General features: G+C 45.0%; 1 protein-coding gene across 1 annotated transcript in view; it reads right to left on the reverse strand.

Annotated features, from left to right (window-relative positions):
* COL22A1 (collagen type XXII alpha 1 chain) overlaps positions 1-18834 on the reverse strand; it is a 228500-nt gene that overhangs the window by 81469 nt on the left and 128197 nt on the right. Inside the window, exons 18-23 of the mRNA XM_026790395.2 lie at positions 17968-18021; positions 16674-16727; positions 8973-9008; positions 7505-7534; positions 6558-6611; positions 5603-5656 (exon numbers count right to left, since the gene is read on the reverse strand). Of these exons, the coding sequence (XP_026646196.2) occupies positions 5603-5656; positions 6558-6611; positions 7505-7534; positions 8973-9008; positions 16674-16727; positions 17968-18021 (282 nt within the window). The remainder of the gene's footprint in view (positions 1-5602; positions 5657-6557; positions 6612-7504; positions 7535-8972; positions 9009-16673; positions 16728-17967; positions 18022-18834) is intronic.

The following is an 18834-nucleotide window of genomic DNA, read 5'->3' on the forward strand; positions in this document are numbered from 1 at the left end:
TAGTTAAAGATTATCATTTTGCCCGCTGCCAAGGTGACCATGCAAATGGCACTGTTAAAATACTCATTTAAATATGAACATGAATATAAATGTGAATAAAGCATACAGGATGTGGTGTGGGGGGCCAGACACAGGAGATGAGCCGCCTCCAGCTTCCTATCCATGCGGGAGCTCCATGCCAAGGTGGCTACTTCCAGAGTTACAACACTGAGAATCACAGAATCATGGAATCACAGAATGGGTCAGGTTGGAAGGCACCATAGCAGGTAATCTGGTCCAACTTCCCGTGTTCAGGTAGGACCATCCCAGAGCACAGGCACAGGATTGTGTCCAGACAGTTCTGGAATGTCTCCAGGGAAGGAAAATCCAGTGCTCAGTCACTTCACAGTAAAGAAGTTCTTCCTAATAGTCAGGTGGAACTTCCTGGGCATCAGTTCCTGCCTGTTCCTCTTGTCCCATTGCTGGCACCCAAGCAGAGCCAGGTCCCTCTGACCCCTCCCTGCAGACACTGACAGACAGGGATAAGGTCCCCCCTCAGTCATCACTTCTCCAGGCTGAACAGGCCCAGCTCTCTGTTTTCCTCAGAAGAGAGATGCTGCAGTGTCCTCTGAGGCTTGGTCCCAGGAACAGAGGTGGATTTGGCACCAGGCACATAGGAAGCATCCTTAATTGTGTCCATCAAAACAACCCAGTGTTCCTGATGCCTTTGTGTCCCACCAACCAACTGTTCTGTCTTCAGAAGAGATGCAAGAGCAGCTGGTTATTCTTTCCTTGGGTATAATGTTCAGAAGCTTCAGGTTGTTTCAAAACATTAAGAAATCTTTTAGAGCAACATATAGAGACTGAGAGAGACTTCCCATTGTGAAAGGGACTTGTGGGCCACGCTGAGGTTAACTGAAATCCAGCTACAACAGATTTGCTCCAAAGCATTATAGTCTGTCTGAAAAGGACAGAAATACTTGCTGGGAGAAATTATACCTATGAGAGCAAAACTTAATGAAATGTCACATTGCCTAATAATATGACAGAGAAACCCATACATTATGCTCTGTTACCTACAGTAGGAATCAGGTAAGATTGTGTAGCTTTTGACAATATGAAATATATCCTATTTGCCTTTATCAGCAATTTGAACAAAAGCACAGTTAAAAATGTATGTTTTATTGGAAATTTGTGTATTTAGCTCACTGACAATTACAGTTTCACTCTGAATTTAGTCTATGACATCATATGACATCAATTCCTTCTCCTTTTTTTTTTTTTTTTTTTTGTTAACTTGCTTACAGTTTGATTTCTGCATAGCTGAACTTTGCCAGGGCAGGCAAAGTCATCTGAACATTTCAAATACTCACAAATAAATGTGAACACAACCATCCATCAAAACGATATCTTCTATACAGAAGACAGGAAATCAAGGAAAAATGTCATTTCCACTCTGCTGGAGGGGAAGTTCTGAAAGATACCTCAGCCCAAGACTCTTTCCCATCTTGCTATCCATTAGCCAGAATACACGTTTTCTTAGCATGTTTTTCTCTGAGGTTTGGCTCAGGAACACAGGTGGATTTGGTACAAAGTACGCAGAAAACATCTTTAGTTGTGAATGAATATAACTGCTAGCATAAATGCCAATTTTGTTTCTCCTGTAACCTTGATGGGATACTAGGATTACCCATTTTATCTGGTCTCTTTACCTCTGCAATACTAGAGAAACCAGAAGAAATCCAGTAGTGTTAATCAATGTTTGAGCTCCCTGAAGGCTCCAGCCTTTTGCAGTCTCCATATGCATTAGATAGATAACACAGGTAAATTCTGAAGTGAGAACATCTCCATAAGTTTGAGGATAAAATTACCACCAGGGTTGGCCAGATCATGAGTGATTATTGGGGCAGTTGTGGCAAAGTCAAGGGTTACAAGGACTCCTGGACATTGAGAGAGAGTGCACCTTGAGGCTGGCTCCTTCCAAAAAGCCTACTTAATTTTCGAGGCAACCTTATTCTCCTCTCTCCTAGATTATTTATCCATTTCACCCTGGAATTACCAGTCAGCTCTCTCCATTCCTTGGATTTTGGGAGCCTAAAGTGGTTCAAATCCAGGGCAGTTCACACACAGAGAAGTAAGAGTTGAAATAGTATCGACTTCCAAATTCAAGTTGTGACTGGCCTGAACAGGAAAGTCATCTGCAACAATCCACTCAGGTGAGACATGGGTCAAGAATGGAAAGTCAAATACCTGTATTTCTTCCGCCATCAAACACAGGAAGAACTCAGCAGCCCTCCACAGATTTGTTAACTTTTAATCTCCCAGGACAGCTGACAGGGACAAACGTTTCCTGCATTGACAAATAATCTGAACACTGCTCCTCTGGAGTGCACCCTGAACCCAGGAGTTCCTACTTTAAACTTTTGTTATTATTTATTGTTATTATTACTTATCTGCCTGACTTTGAGTCTTAAACACAGAGAAGTACATTCATTAAATATTACTATATTATAAATGTATTTTCCATTCATTTTCTTTTCATAAGTTTATTCTTATTACCCCATGATACTCCAGTATTATTTTTTGGTTTGTACTGATTGTACCTTGAACTTGGACAGAGTTTATCAATGTAATTTTATAAAACTAAGCTGTGGTCCAGCATATCACACTCAAAATGGTCTAAACAGCTCCTACCTCATGACTGCTGCAGGATAAATGTTTTCTCTTGGTCTCTTTCTGAAATTTCAATCACTTGAATGAAATTGTAGCATTTAAAAAAGAGGCAGATTCTTGAAATCCGAATTACTGAGTACACTTAAGAGGAACCCTATGTTTAATCTGTACTGGACACAGATCTGCATGTTTTCCAGGAGCATGTCATAAGCCTGCACCTTTTGTACCTATCAAGAAAAAAAATTGGTTTTATTTCCAACAAATAGTTTAGTAGATCAGGTATCAAAGACTTAAGAGCAGAACCAAAGCACTTCAATTTTCTTCAATTTGACAGAAGAAAAAGAATCACAGGTAGAGGGAAGAAAACCACAAAACCACCCTAAAAGTGAAAGCAGACTCTCAGAGTTCTTTTTCAGGAAGTTTTAATAAAATCAGGACAGTATTGTCTGTCACTCAGAGGTCTTGCAGGTCACATGAGAATAGCAGAGCATTTTTCTTCACACAGTGTGCTCCTGATGTGAGGGTATCGTTGTCAAAATGCAGACATCAGCTGCCAGACACTTTTTGACTAATAAAATGAACACAACCCAGTTGCTTGCTTCAGGTTGGAATTGTTACCTCCTGCCCCCAGATGGGATCTGTGTACATCCACCAAGCCCAGTACTTTGATTCATCTCAAGAATTCAGTTATTGAATAATGGCCTTTAATTAAAAAAATATATTTGTTCATCTAAGACACTTGGTGACTAATAAAGACCCTTAGGAGAAGTCTAACTAGCTAGACACAACAGAGTCTAGGGAAAAATTTAAAGACAGAACAGATCAAATGACATCTGTAATCAAATGATCATTAACAGGAGCATTTTCTGTCCTGTTGCAAATCCTGACGGATCACTGTCTTTTACCAGCTAATATGCTCTATTAATCTGATTCAAGAAACAATGTTTCACACCAGGCTTTAAAACCAGGATAACTCCTAACTTACCAATTTAGGGGCAAAGCACTGCAGAGTTATTTGCTAAAGTGATATTTTCTAATGTTTAGGAAATTACAAGAAAGCAAGTAAGTGCCCTTTTCCACTGAGGCATTGACTAAAGGCTGCTTGCACTATCTTTAGGAAGATTCCTAAAATTCATGCTTACAGCTAAATTTAACAGCACACAATCCAATGGACAGTCTGCAGAAAGCCTCTTAGCCAGGTGTATATCTTTTCCCTGTGCTGTTGTTTCCTCATCACCTTCCTATGCTCACAGGTTCTCACACAGGCTGATAACAGCCCTGGTGCTGACTCAAAGCACTCCAGGCAAACCCCATGATCTCCTTTAGGGAGTGAACTCCTTATAAAGTCTCTGTGGCTACTTAAAAAAGTGACCCATTAAACAGCAGTACTGAGACCCAAGTGACTGCCTCCAAAAATGCTAAGCAGGTATCTCACTTCCACTCTTATTTGTCGACTTTCTTGAGGGCAAAGAGGCCCTGAAGAGAGACCTTGACAAATAGACTGGGCAATCACCAATTGGATGGTGGGCAATCACCAATTGTGTGGTGATTGGTGTGAATCCATAGTTCCAGATCCTGCACCTGGGATGGGGCAACCCTGGATGTACAGACAGATTGGGGAATGAGGCTGGAAAGCAGCTGTGGGATGGGACTTGGGGTCCTGGTAAGTAGAAAGTTGGAGTCAGCAGCACCCTGGCAGCCAGGAGGGTCAGCCCTGTCCTCGGGGAAGCAGGCACAACATCACCAGCTGGGCAAGGGAACGGATTGTCCCGCTCTGCTCTGCACTGGAGTGGCCTCACCTTGAGTCCTGGGGGAAGTTTTGGGTTCCACAATATAAGAAACATATAAAGGTATTAGAGAGTGTCCAGAGGACTTGGTCTGTTCAGCCTGGAGGAGACTGAGGAGAGACTTCATTGCAGTTACAGCTTCTTTGTGAGGGGAAGAGGAGGGGCAAGTAGAGATCTCTTCTCTGTGGTGACCAGTGACAGGACTTGAGGAAACAGCATGAAGCTGAATTGGGGGAGATTTAGGCTGGATATCAGGAAAAGGTTTTCATCAGAGTGTGGCTGAGCACTGGAACAATCACTCCCCAGGGCAGTGATTGCAGCACCAAGCCTGCCAGAGTTCAAGAAGCATTTGAACAATTCCCTCAGGAATGTGGTGGGATTCTTGGGGTTCCTTTGTGCAGGGCTGGGATTTGGACTCGATGATCCTGATCGTGTGCCTTCCAAATCAGGATGTTCTGATTCTGTGTTGTCTCATGAGATGTTCTTCCAAATCAGTGATGTGCCTTCCAAATCAGGATGTTCTGATTCTGTGTTGTCTCATGAGATGTTCTTCATATGGACAGGCTCAAGCAAGGAAAAGCAGGTTCAGAGTACAAGTGCAACAATATCAGGTCCACTATGAAATTGACCTCTTAGCAGTACTTAAATATGTGAAGATATAATTCCATGTCAAAAAAAATCCACGAGTTTTTCATGCATAGGAAAGCTAAGCTTCTGGCAGAGAATGGTACACCAGCTACCATTTTTGGGGATCTTCTTTTTGAGTACAGACCAAACAGGACAGAAAATAATATGTATTGCAAGAATCTTTACACTCATTTGACTTCTAGGACAACAGAATTTCTCTGAAATTTCAAACTGACCACATTAGTAGTGGTTCTGCACACTCAGAGTCATATCAAGCAACCCCTCAGCAGTAAGGAGCAGATATAAACACAGGAGAGCACATGGCAATAAAGAACCTGCACTGCATTCAACCCGTCAGCTCCAAGAGATACTGAAAGTTCCTGGACAATCAATAAGGAATATGGGAAAGGATCTGGGACTCAGGATTCTTATATAAGTAGACGAATATATGTAAGGTGGGCGAAAGTAGCAAACCTTATTGAACAAAGCTGTCCCGAGCCTCCTGAGACTCAAATTAAATAAAAGAAGCAACTCACCCTTTGACCTGGCAAACCAGGGATTCCAGGCTTGCCTTCCAGACCAGGCTCTCCCTTTAAAATTGAGAAGATTTAGAAAGTTAACAGAATAAGAAAAAACTAGTGAACTATATATGATTTCCCAGCTGTTTTGTGCTACCGTTACTGCATGGCTACCTAGACAACTCTTACCTGATGATTATGTTGTCCTGTGAGCAGAAGAGAATGAGTAAACAAGATAAAGTGACAATGCCCTGATTAAATACAGAGCACACAACTATATTTAAATTACATAATTCAAACTGGATTTACCTAAGCAACACACCTTCACAATGCCATCAATTTTACAAAAGCCAATCAACAGTAAAACACAACAAGCAATTCAAAAGAGAGGAAACACAGAGTGTTACAAATGAGGCAGCAGTGACAGTCTGAACTGAGACATCCTGCAGAGCTGGGTCATAAAATATAAGTAGAATAGGCTGCAATTTAAGTCAGAAGTAAGAATGTTGGCATGTACAAACTGTTATAAAAATTGTGTTGAAATATAAACACACATACTCAATTCTTAATTTTCATCCAGAAAGTATTTCAGCCACGACCTTGTGGCATAACACCAACCCCTTTGACAGCAACTACTCCCTGACCTTCATGACATGACAGCTCACAAATTATCAGTCAGTGCCTCTCTGAGATGTGCCCATACAGCTCTTCAGGACATTAGAAATAGAAAAATGATCAGGTTCTGCATGACAACAGCCTTAAGGCAAAGTCTGCCCGTGTCCTGGTTGTCACTTCCCTCTGTTCAGACAGGCCATCCACAGCACGACACCTTCTGTCAGCAATGAAGAAAACTGGAGGCTGTGGGCACTATTTAAATATTTTGGAGCCTGAATAATGTATAAGATTTTCATATGCCTCACTCCAGCCTGAGTTTTAGCTTCTGAAATTGCAAGTAGTGAGAGAAACAACTTACTGGAGGTCCAGGAAGTCCAGGGTGGCCTTGTGGTCCTCGTGGCCCAGGCTTTCCCTACAGGAATGTTTGGGTTTTTTTTAATAAAAGTTTTAAAGTATCTTTATGAAAATGTGCATGGGCACATTAGACATGTTGACTGTCTTTACAGGACCTATACCACCACTTTCCACACAAGTCCTGAAGAACCAGTGCAGAACCAGCTGTTTTTCTCCTTAATCTCTGACTACTCAAATTATTAGCACTCACTAGGCTGCAGACAGACTGATCCACCCACACTCAACAGGCACTTATCCGTATCTGGTTCTCTGTTTTTCACAGGTAGTAACTCTACTGAAGACACTGGGATATCCTGGATATTCCACTAGAACTCTCTGGGGTGGTGTTTGGTAGTGGAGAACAACAGTTTTTGCATAAGCAGCTCCCACCAGCATTTCCCCCAAGCCTACAGAGGTCTGAAGGGCTTTAAAGTATCATTTACATGATGCATACAATTGTATTAAGTAACAGCTAAATGCAAAATACAGATCCACCAACAAAAAAATAAAAATTTAAATATATATATATTTTATACATTGGACTAACAGACTGACACAATGGGTATGTCCCCCTATTTGAGTGCCCAGGTTCAGAGACAAACTAGGCAAAAAATAAAATACAGTTTAACATTAATGTTAATACATCCCTGTCCTTGCATAATTGCATAGCTGACTCAACAGTTCATATTTCTCATTTATGTAAGATTCACATCTGAAAATGGCATTGCCCTTTCTCCTTTCTTCATTATTTTTGCCATTGTAATTAGGAAAATTTATTTCTTGATGTCCTGATAATGCTTCCATCCAGCTTCCCTTTAAAGCACTATTTTCCAGCAAAATCTAACCTAACAGGCAACAGAATTACATTAAAATATCCTTGCAATGAAAGAAGAGATTTTGAGTCTCTCTTACTTCCTCTCCTTTTAGGCCTTCAATATGCACCTGCAATGGAAATACAGAGTCATCAAGGATGGAAAGAGTAAATACAAGGCAGAAGGTGCCAGAGGTATGATGGGCCCCCACAGGGTACTTTTCTGCCCTTGCTGTTCCTTCAAGTTGCATGATAACTCCTACAGCTCCTCAAATCCTCTTGCAGGCTGGGAGATGCTTTCTATTTAAAGAGCTCAGACTATCACAAGGTTTTCTCTCACCTGTGAAGTGATTTGGGTGGCTGTATAAACAGTAAGAACTTAATTAATTATCTCATTATATAAATAAGTTAGTAAATTCCCCAGATCTTGTTTTATTCCAAATCACAAAGATCTATTGAGTGCAGAAGGAATCACATAACAAGCAGACTGGCTGGGGATATGCTCCATCAGTTAAACTCATTTTCAGATGTTATACACATCTTTAGAAATTTCTTGGTAATTGCTGTCCCATCATTAATATCACATTTTGAACAGCACAGCAAAATGTTCTTACCCAAACAGCCAGGTTTTTTTCGTAGTTTTTTAATTCCTTTACTTTCTACCACATTCTGAGTAAGGGAAAGCCTGCTGACTTTCCCACAATTACCAGGGAGCCTCTTATTCCGGTCTATAGTTGAAGAGTGCTATTTCCTAATTTTAATCTTTTTTGTTTTGTTTTTTTTTTAAGGTTAAAGGGATACTACCTAACTGCTTTTTTACCAGCCCATACTGAACTGAGTTCTAGACCTCTCCTCTGCATACTTAGTGGTAAATCTCTCCATTCACCCAGAGATAACCTCTTCATACAGACAGTACTAGTCTCTGGACATCCTTACATCCCTGCCAGAGTTGTCTCTGGCATCAGTGAAGGCAGAGGGATGCACAAAGGATGTAGTGCCACAATAAGGATAAGCCCCACTCTTCTCTTTTCTGTTTCATTTTTTCATGAGTGCTTTCCTGATTTCAGAACATCAAATTCTAGCTGTTTTAATATTCCACCAGGACTTTTCCAGATACAAGCTAAGGAAAGATCATTCCCTCTCATCAGAAACTGCCTTTTTCTTCTCCTGCCCCAACTCTTACACTTAGTCCATATCAAAGACACTCAGCTACTCAATACTGAAAGTTCATTTGCTTTTATAACTTGCCCAGGCTCTATGTACCAAAGGCCACTTGGAATCAACAACTGTCAGAAACCACACGGTCTTGTCACAGTATTGCTCTGTCTGATGCACTTGAGGCAATGCTTTCTTTCATTGCCTCAAGTCCTGGTCTTCACACTTCACAATCTCCCAGAACTGTGGAAGAGCATCTCCTCATTGGAACCTGTCACATGCCTTCTTCAAAAGTCTTTTCTTTTAAAAACTTCCTTAAAAAAACTATTTAAGAACATCTCTCAGTGAGATCCTCCCAACCTGCATTTCTACTTCTCAAGCAATAATGGGAAAAGTTAAAAAACAAATTCTTACTTTAGTACCAGGCAATCCTGGAAGTCCTGGTTCACCCTGCAGGGAAACAAGAAAGAAATGAAAAAACATACGTAGAACACAACATGGCACAATACACAACAGTGCAAAGTAAAAGCAACATCCTGAGCATATTTTCTGATTGTTGTTGTACATTCTTATTTTCAATAGCCATCTCATAATTAATAGATCTGGACATACAATCTCAATTAACTCTCTTTTCTCTGCTCATGCAGAAACTGGTTGTGGTCTGTCTTACTGTGATGTTTTACGTACATTTTAATAATATTCAGTGACTTAAAATGAATGATGCATTGGATGCACAATAGCATTAGATTTGTGCTTCAAAAAAATCTTGTGTTTGCTCTGTACACTTACCACACAAACAAACTGTTTGATGCTTAGATTCCTAAGACCCCCAAGGAGATGGATATTAAGGAGGTCAAAACACTTTTATTTGTTATCAACCAAAATAACTGCAAAAAAAAAGTGAGAAATGGTACCATTTTCCCCAAATCATTTTATAGAACAATTCACGCCATAGTGGTTGTGGAACACTGGGATGCTACATCCTCTTCCCATGATTTATTGCCATCTAGGTTATCAATTTGTTCCAGTTCATTTTTCTCCAGCAATGTCCACCATTTATTATGCTCCAAGATTGTGCATACAGAAGGTTTATCCTTTACTGTAGGCACAGACTGGTGTTACATTTATCACACAGCTTCCCTCTACACGCTATTTCTTCATTACTCATGTAGGTCTCTGAATGACCCAGCATATATTTCATGTATTTTCTCCTAAGTTCAATTACTCTTTGTTACTTATTCAGAGCATCATAGAATAGATTGGGTTGGAAGGGATCTTAAAGATAGAATCACTGAAACATTAAGGTTGAAAAGACTTCCAAGGCCATTGAGCTTAACCTTTGACTGAACACCACCATGGCAACAAGACCAGAGCACTGAGTGCCACATCCAGTTGTTCACTGAACACTTCCAGAGATGCTGACTCCACCACCTCCCTGGGCAGAACCTTGCAATGCCTGACAAACCTTTCAGTCAACAAATTCTTTCTGCTTTCCAACTTTAATGTTCCCTGGCATAGCTGGAGGCCATTTTCTCTTGTCCTGTTGCTGTTTGTCCGGGAATAGAGACCAATCCCAACCTGGCTACAGCCGCTTGCCAGGGAGGCTGTAAAGAGCAGTAAGGTCCCCCCTGAGTCATCTTTTCCCCAGAATACACCCAGGTCCCACAGCAGCTCTTCATAGGATTTACCCTTTAGACCCTTCATCAACACCACTGCCCTTCTCTGGCAACAATCTTGGCACCTCAACCCCTTTCTTTTCATAAGGTGCCCAGAACTGAATGAAGATTTCTAGCCAGTGTCCAGCACAGAGGGACTGTCACTGCCCTGTTTCTGCTGGCCACTACAGTGCTGACACAGAAGGCCAGGAGGCCACCAGCCTCCTTGCCCACATGGGTACATGCCAGCTCACGGACAGCCTCTGTCAGCCAGAACCTCCAGGGACTTTCCCACTGGGCAGATTTTCAGCCACTCTGCCCCAGCTGTGGCACTGCAGGGGCTTGCTGTGACACAAGGGTGGGACCCAGGCCTGGCTCTTCTTGAAACTCATCCTGCTGGCCTCACACCATCTATCCAGCCTATCCACATCCCTCCCAGACAGCCTTCCTACCCTCCAGCATGTTGACACTCCCACCCAGCTTGGTAGTGTCACAAATTTACTACTGAGGGTACCCTCAATGTCCCTGTCTACATCCACAGGACAGACACTGAACAGGACTGGACCCAGGGGACACCACTAGTGACCAGAAACCACCTGAATGTGGCACCATTCACAGCTACTCTGGCCATCCTGACAGTTCCTAACCCAGCAAAGAGTGTCCCTGCCCAAGCCCTGGGCTGACGACTTTTCCAGGACTCTGCTGTGGGAGATGGAGTCAAAGGCTTTGCTTGAGTCCAGGGAACCTCCATGCACAGCTTTTCCCTCAGCCCTGAGGAGGGCCACTTGCTGCTCAAAGGACATCACGTTGGTCAGGCAGGACCTGCCTTTCCAAACCCACACTGACTAGACCTGATCCCTTGGTTGTCCTCTCTGAGCCATGTGATCCCCCTCATGATGACCTGCACCAGAACCATACTGGGCCCTGAGGTCAGGCTGACAGAACTGCAATTCCCTGCATCCTCCCTGTGGCCCTTCTTGGGCATGGATGTCACATTGCCACCTCCAGTCAAGTGGGACCCTGGTGACTGCTCAGGATTGATAATAAAGGATGGAGAGCACCTTAGAGACCTCATCTGCAGCTCCCTGAGCCCGCCTGGGAGACTCCCAGCCAGCCCCCCCAGACTTGTCAGTGTCTCAGTGGCTCTACAGGTCACTAATAACTTCCTGCAGAATTGCAGGGATCTGGTCAGCTCCCTGTCCCTCGTGTGCTGGCTCAGCAGGCTGCTTGTCTTTGGCATAAACAGTCTGCTATTGAAGGTTGAGACAAAGAAGGCATTAGGTAGGGAAAACTTTTCCTCATTCTCTGTGAACATATTCCCCTCTGCATCAAATGAAGAATTTTTCTTGGCCTGTTTGAGTCAGTTTAAATAATGAAGGAGGCTGAAATCTGAGGCCATGGGAAAACCCTCTTAAAGTTAGGGTGAGAGGAGCTCCCACCCATGATCCTCCAGTTCAGCTATTCAATTACTACTAGAAAGGCCTAAGTTCCCTGTGTTGTCATTGGATAATTTTTGCTGCATTGATTGTAATATTCCAAGTCACTCTCTCCTGTTGGATCCTTTGCTCAGACCCTGCCCTAACCCCGCCCCTTTCTGAAATGTATAAGTTTCTCTGCAGACTCTGGACCCTGGCTTTTTCTGGTTCATTCCTTCTACTATGCATGTTGTGTAGTTTGTTGCTTTGCTGTTACATTAAAGTTGCTTTTCCGAAAACTGGCTCAAGCAGTCTCTCTCATCAAAGTTGCCAGGGCTGGTTCTTGGGGAAGCCACTGGTCAACTGTCAGGGCTAGGACCAGAAGGCTTAATATTGGCCCTCCTTTTTAGTTGATGTTTGTAGACAAACCCTTTTTCTTGTCTTTTACAGTAGTGGCCAGATGAAGTGCTACTTCAGCTTTTGCCTTCCTCATTATCTTTCCACATGAGGTGGGGCCAAGGGGTGGAACACATGGTGGGCTGGGTGGGAAAAGCAGTTTGGCAGGGCACACGGCTTCTCTGGGGATGTTTGGAAGACAAACTCGGGGGGGAGACAAAGGAGTGCTGCAAATCACTGGGACACAAGCAAGTGTAGTCAAAGTAGAGGGGCAAAGGCCTAAGAAAGCGACATCTCGATGGAAACCCCCAGGCCTCTGAGACAAGGGGCAGCCATGCCCACCAGGCCTTCGTGACCTGCGGTTCCATCGTGCCCAGAGGCCATTGTGACACAGGTCCATGTGGAAATGCAGAGAACTTTTATAGGGCCAAACCCCTCGTGTTGTCACTCTCAGTAGAGAAGCTCTCTGAAGAGGCAGCAGTTCTCTCACAAGGCAGCAGCTCCTCAGGAGGAAGCAGCTCTCTTGGGTGCCCTTGGCCAGTGTTTGTCAGAGCACTGCCAAGATGTCCAAGAGACACGAGGCAAACGCCCACAGCCAGTCCCATGAGGGGCAGTTGCTGCTGTCCAAGCGGCCAAAGGTGAGGGACGGGAATGGAGGGAAAGGCTGCAGTGGGATCTGGGGGAGGGCTGGGGGCAGAGAGCGGCAGCCAGGCCTGGCTCCAGGCCTTGCTCTGGGCAGGAGCCGGTGCCTGGATGGCCTGGGTGAGGGAATGGCCCAGAGACAGCGAGCGAGCTGGGAAGCCAGCCTGGCCTGGCTGCCATGGTCAGCGCTGCCCTTAGGGCCAGGGCTGTGTTTGCAACTATGTTGATGGAGACAGCTGCCTTCATCAACCACCTCCTCCTGCTTCCCACAGGTGACTCACAGGCAGCCACAAGCAGCTCTGCAGGTCACTTGGACAGCTATCACGCCCCTCCATGGGGACAAACTGCTCCCCAGACCAGTCACCTCAGGGAGCCTCCCAGGACATTACACACAGGAGGGCAGTCTGGAAAGAGGGCACTCAGTGCCCCTCAGTGGCACAGTCACACGGCCACCAAGATTGTCCGTGTCAGACTTGCCGCCTCTCCACGGCCCTCCATTGACTGGGTCACCTCCGTTCCAAGAGCACATGCCAAGAGCAGCCTCGGCACGGATCAAGCTGCCCCCTCTGCCAGCAGCCCCAGCAGCCTCTGGGTCTTCTCCCAGAGGCAGAGCATGGTGCACAGGCCCTGTAGGCAGTACCCACCGAGACCTAGTGCCACCTTCTCCATGGGGCACTCGGGCTGCTTATGGGGCCTGGGAAACACCGTCCCCAGACAGCTCAGCTGAAAGGCTCTGGCAAGGGTCACCAGCAAGGCAGGGCCATCGCCTGCCACCCCTGCAATGGGCAGGTGGCACGCTGCTCTGCACAGGGACCAAGCCTGCCTGGAACCACCTGGAACCACACCGAGATGGAGCAGCTCACTGAGGTGCAGGAAGAGCAGAGTGGCAATTCAGAGGCCTTGCCCCGTGGCTGTGTGAAGACAGGTCCACCAAGTCCACCTGGACCCAGGAGCATTCAAATGTCTTCCAAGAGGCAAATGTAGAGTCCCAGGTGATGCCCAGTGCTCTTGGCTCGACCAAAGATTCCACAGAAGAGACTGGAAACTCTTCTGAGCTCCTGTCTCCTGCCCAGTTGGCAGAGCAGCAGCCTGTGTCTGACAACTTGCAGCCCTGGGACAGTTTTCCAAAAGAGCCAGAGGAAAAGTGGGAGGAGGAAGAACTCCCAGAAACAGAGGCTGCAGGAGACAGGGACAGCAATCCTCAGTGCACATTCCTTGCCCTCTTGAAAGAGAAAGAGGGAGAGGCAAGAACTTCTGCTCTGGACCAAGGCCCCTGGGACGAGGGGCACAATGGGCTTTTGCCTGAGGAATGCTCAGACTTCTCAGCTTCTCCCTCATCTGGAAGTCCCTGTGAGGACAGGGAAACTCATCAGCTGCCCGAGCAAACTGCATGTGGCCAGCTAATGTGCACTGGGCCTGACGATGCTTCAAAGCATCTTCTGAATGTCGAGGCAGAGGAGCTGGAGAAGTTGGAGGAAGACATCCTCTCCTCTCTGGATGCAGAAAGTCCCTCGGGCCAGCATAGCTTTTGCAGCTGGACCATAGACTCTACAAGAGAGACCAAAACCTACACACAGCTCGTGCCTCCCAACCTGTTTGAAGAGCTGTGGTCTCTTTTTAACAACAAGGATGTGCTGTCCATGGACACTCGGCTGGACCAGCTGCTGGTAAAGTGGGAGGAAGAAGAGCTCCTTGACAGAGACAGTGCAGGAGAGCGGACAGTGAGCCAGAGAGCGAGTTGTCCCTCCCACTGCAAGAGGAGGGAGCAGAGCCAGCAGCTTCTCTCCCCTGGACAGCGATCCCTGCGACGACGGGCACAGTGAGCATCTTCCTACGGCACTGCCCAAGGACATAAATATGTCTGCGGTTTGTGTCGTGACTGCCGATCCCTCGGACGAGGCTGACAAAGCAGGCATGGAGGCTGGGTGTGGCCGGGCCGCCCCTCCCCAGGAAAAGCCCTGCGGGGATGAGCCGCCGACAGGAGCTTGCCCGGTGCCTGCCCAGCCCCTGGCACGCAGCGTTCCTGCTTGCCCCGCTGGCAGCGCAGCCGTCCCAAAGCCCCCGGCCCCACGGCCATGGCGCTCCATGGCCAAGAGGGCCCGGCGGGCTCTGCGTGGCCTTTTCTCCTTCAGCTGCCTCAGGGGGCAGCCGGAGGAGTGAGCCCGGGGCCTGCAGCAGGTCGATAGCCAAAGATGAGTGCTCACCCTTAGGCAATCACTTGCTAAGGTAGCTCCTGCCAGCCCCAGTGCGGCATCCACAAGAAATAAGCAAGGCAACATGGTCAGGGAGAGCCGACTGAGGAAGGCACTGCCTTGTAAAACTCAAAAGAATTTGACTTTAGGCCTGGTCTGCCTTGGCGGGGGCTGCATCCCCACCCTGCTCCCAAGGCTGCATTCAGAGCTGAGAAATGCATTGTGGGCCTCAGCATTGCAGGCAAAGGAAGGCATCCTCCTTTCACAAGGCAAATAGCAGAACGCCTCCCTGGATACCCACAATAAGGACTGGAGAAAGGTATGAACCCTCCACAAGAACCATAGAGTCCCCAAGCACATGGTAAGGAAAGACTGACGTGACACCACTGGAACCAAGTGTCTTCTTGGACTGTCTTCTGCTTCATCTCTTTCCCAACCCCTTCTGCCTCCACTTCCCTTCTCACCCTCCTCTTCTGTATTCCTTTCTACCTCTCTTCCTCCCATTTACTGTTAAATAAAATCCCTGTTAACTTTGGTAGGTGGTCTCACTGGCACCTTAATTTGGGCAGAGGCATCTCTCACTAATCTCAGTCTCAACAGGGCCACACATCTGCATAGAGCACTTGAAGTGTGGCCTCCCCAGTGCCCAGCACAGAGGGACAATCACCACCCTGGTCCTGCTGGCCACACCAGTGCTGACACAGAATTCTTAGAGACCACTGGCCTTCTTGCTCATCTAGGCACTTGCTGGCTCATGTTTGGCCATTGTCAGGCAGCACTCCCAGGGCCTTTCCAACTGGGCAGCTTTCCAGCCACTCTGCCACAGCCTGGGGCACTGCAGGACTTTGTTGTGGCCAAAGTGTACAACCCAGAACTTTGCTTTGTTGAACCTGATTGTTGAACCTGATACCATTGGCCTTGGCCCATCAATCCAAAATATCTGGTTCCACCCCTGTGCCTCAAGCTGTCATGCCACCCAGTAGATCAGGTTGCCCAGGCCCCCATCCAAACAGGCCTATTCCAAAAAGAGCTCATGTTATGTGTGAAGTAGTGAAAAGATACACACCAGCCACTCTGAAAATAGCACACCAAGGAGACAAACATCTTCTGGAAGCACCAGTTACAGCTGGTTCAGAAATATGAATGAAGTGATCAAGACTGGATCACTACTGCAGGAAGAAAATAGTGGGAATTGCTTCCAATCTCTGAATTCTTGGACATGGGTCACTGACTTAATCCAGAGGAGAAAAAGAGAAGGAAATCCAGAACTGGCCATGCCTTTCCAGTCCTGGGTCGGAAATACCAGAACCACAGCATCATCTCTAACAGAGAGGGAAACATAAGGCTGCCCTGAATATTTGAACAACTCTGAAAAATAACAAGGTCAAAATTGCTGCTAAGAGAAGTGAATAATTATTTTGCAGGTAGGAGGCTCAGAGGCATTTTGTTGTCACTTTCTGAGTCAATTCCACATCTCCTGGGTGAGAAAAACAGTTTCTACACAAACATACTGACATTTCTACCCACATTTCTTAGATGAGAAAGATTCCTGACCCACAATACAATCAATTTCCTTCTATTCTCACTATCAGCATTAAACTAAGAGAGTCATAAACAGATATATTTTAACACTCACACCCATTTCAGACTGAAGCCATGTCAGAAAAGTGAAATATTTAAAAATATATAAACTTTTGTTATCTACAAACAAGATAAATATTAGTCCAACAGCCCTGATATTTCCAGCACTGAGGGCCCAAGAAGAATTAACAAATGTGTTTCTAAATCCACTTTATGCATCCCATCCCAATTTACCTTGTCTCCTTTGGTTCCACTAGCACCAGGAGGGCCAGGGCTGCCAGGAGGGCCCTATAAAGAGGTAAAATTGAGAGAAAAGTCTTTGTTTCTAAAGTGCAGGAGAAACATAAGGCTGCAGGTATTGGCAGCACAAACAGTGATGTCCTGTTACACTGGGCAGAAACTAACAAAACACATGAGGCTGCTTCGACTGCTGCACAGAGAGGAGAGAGAATAACAATGGAGATGCCACAGCAACCCTAATAACACCAATCCAATTTCAGCTGGTTCAGAAGAATTGCAGTTCAGTGAGTATATCAGCATCAAACACAAAATTTAGTATAAAATTCAGGCATGAAGATTTTTCCCCTTCTAAGTGTCCAGACATGAAAAAGGAAGAAATGCTTCAGAAAACCCAATTTCAGAAAACAGGGTTTCACTTGGAGAAATTGTTCCTTTGAAGTACTAAACAAAAAAGATCCATTTTGACATCCCTCTGCATTTTCCTACTTCATCTACATTTGCTGCAAGTATAAACCAGTTCTTTGTCCATCTGTAACACTGGAAAACATTTCCATCTTGCAAGGATAGTGATAAACACTAACTAGACACACACTTCTTGGTACAAGGCAAACTGCAGCTGAGGAACAGAGCAGGATGCAGATGCTGCACCCTGGAGGTATCAGGCTCAAGGGTGGCAGTGATTAGCTGCATGGCTTTTGGCAAATCACTTCTGTCCTCTGCTTCCTATTTTGTCCTTTGCTATTTGGACCAGAAGGTCCTTGGAAGAAAAGGATGCTTCTCATTAGGTATCATTCCCTGGGTAATGAAAACAGTCTTGTGGAATCTACAGATAGTGATTTTAGACAAAGCAGTGTGTGACTGATCAGCAGAAATGTACTGATCTTCTAGGCCATTTTCTATTTTTGTTCTAAAAATATAAATAGTTTCAAGCAATTTTTTTATTGAAAACAAACCCAATATATTAAATTCAGTTCTCTTCCTTTCCTGTTGTGGGCTTAAACAACTGAATTCTTTTGAGTGCTTTCTTATGTATTTAATGAAAATTAAGACAAACATTTAGACTGTCATGTTTAAAGGACAGGCATTTCCTGTGAGTGTAAGTTGCATTCTAGTTTAATTCTAAAAGCAAACAAACAAAAAAAAGAAAACTGTACCAAAGATCCTCAGAACAGGGACATAATTGGGTACTGCCATGATTCAGCAATCACCCAGGATAAGTCTCAGTTTTAAGGTCAACTACCACTCTTTCCAAAGAAACACTTCCAGTTTTTGACTATTTGCCACATACCTGTTTCCCCTCCAGACCTGGCTTTCCAGGGAATCCATCCAGGCCTCTGTCTCCCTGGAAAAAGAAGAGAAAGAACAACTATAATTTAAATTTGTGCTGTTTAGGTCACTGCCCTGAAGGTGATGCCCATACTATCTGCTCCAACAGTAATGAATAAGAGAGGAAATCCAGCCAGTTCCATAGAGAAAATAGCTGAAATTCCTACATCTCTACCATGAAAAGTTGCTGCAACCAAAAGCAGGTGTGTGCTAGCTTTCCATGTTGGCATCCTTCCTCTGCCTGTTGAGGTGAGTTTGTGTAAACTGGACAATGTGCTCCAGGAGAATGTCAGCCCAGAACAGCTCCTAGAAAACTAATAAAGCAATCCAGCAATAGGTCGGTTTTACCCAGTAATGAAAAATCTTTCATTTTTCACCTTTCCTTTCTGTAACCTGGGGGAACAATTAATTTGTTTCTATATGTCTCCAGAGCTGGACAGTCCACAAAGTCCATATGCAATGGATTTCACCACTTTATTGCTTGAAGACATCTTTTTTTTCCCCCCTGAACCTACACCTGATTTTTTTTTTTTTTGCTGACTAGTTCTAGACTAGTAAGTCTTTCCCTAACCTCCCACAGAGGACAGTGTTTCCTTCATCTTTGCAATGACCTGTTATGTATTTGAAGATTTACAAAACTCCCCTTTCAATTTTCTCTAGACTAAACAACCATAATGATTTCAACTTTTCTTCATGGGCATGTTTGTCAGTTCTCTGATCATTTTTATTGCTCCCCTTTCTGCAGTGTCCAATTTTTGCACATCTTTATTGTAGCTAGGTGCCTGAAACTCAATACACCTGAGGCTAACTTTGAGCAGGAATATATTTC

Source organism: Zonotrichia albicollis, chromosome 1 (genome assembly GCF_047830755.1).
Source record: "Zonotrichia albicollis isolate bZonAlb1 chromosome 1, bZonAlb1.hap1, whole genome shotgun sequence".
NCBI classification, from domain to species: Eukaryota; Metazoa; Chordata; class Aves; order Passeriformes; family Passerellidae; genus Zonotrichia; species Zonotrichia albicollis.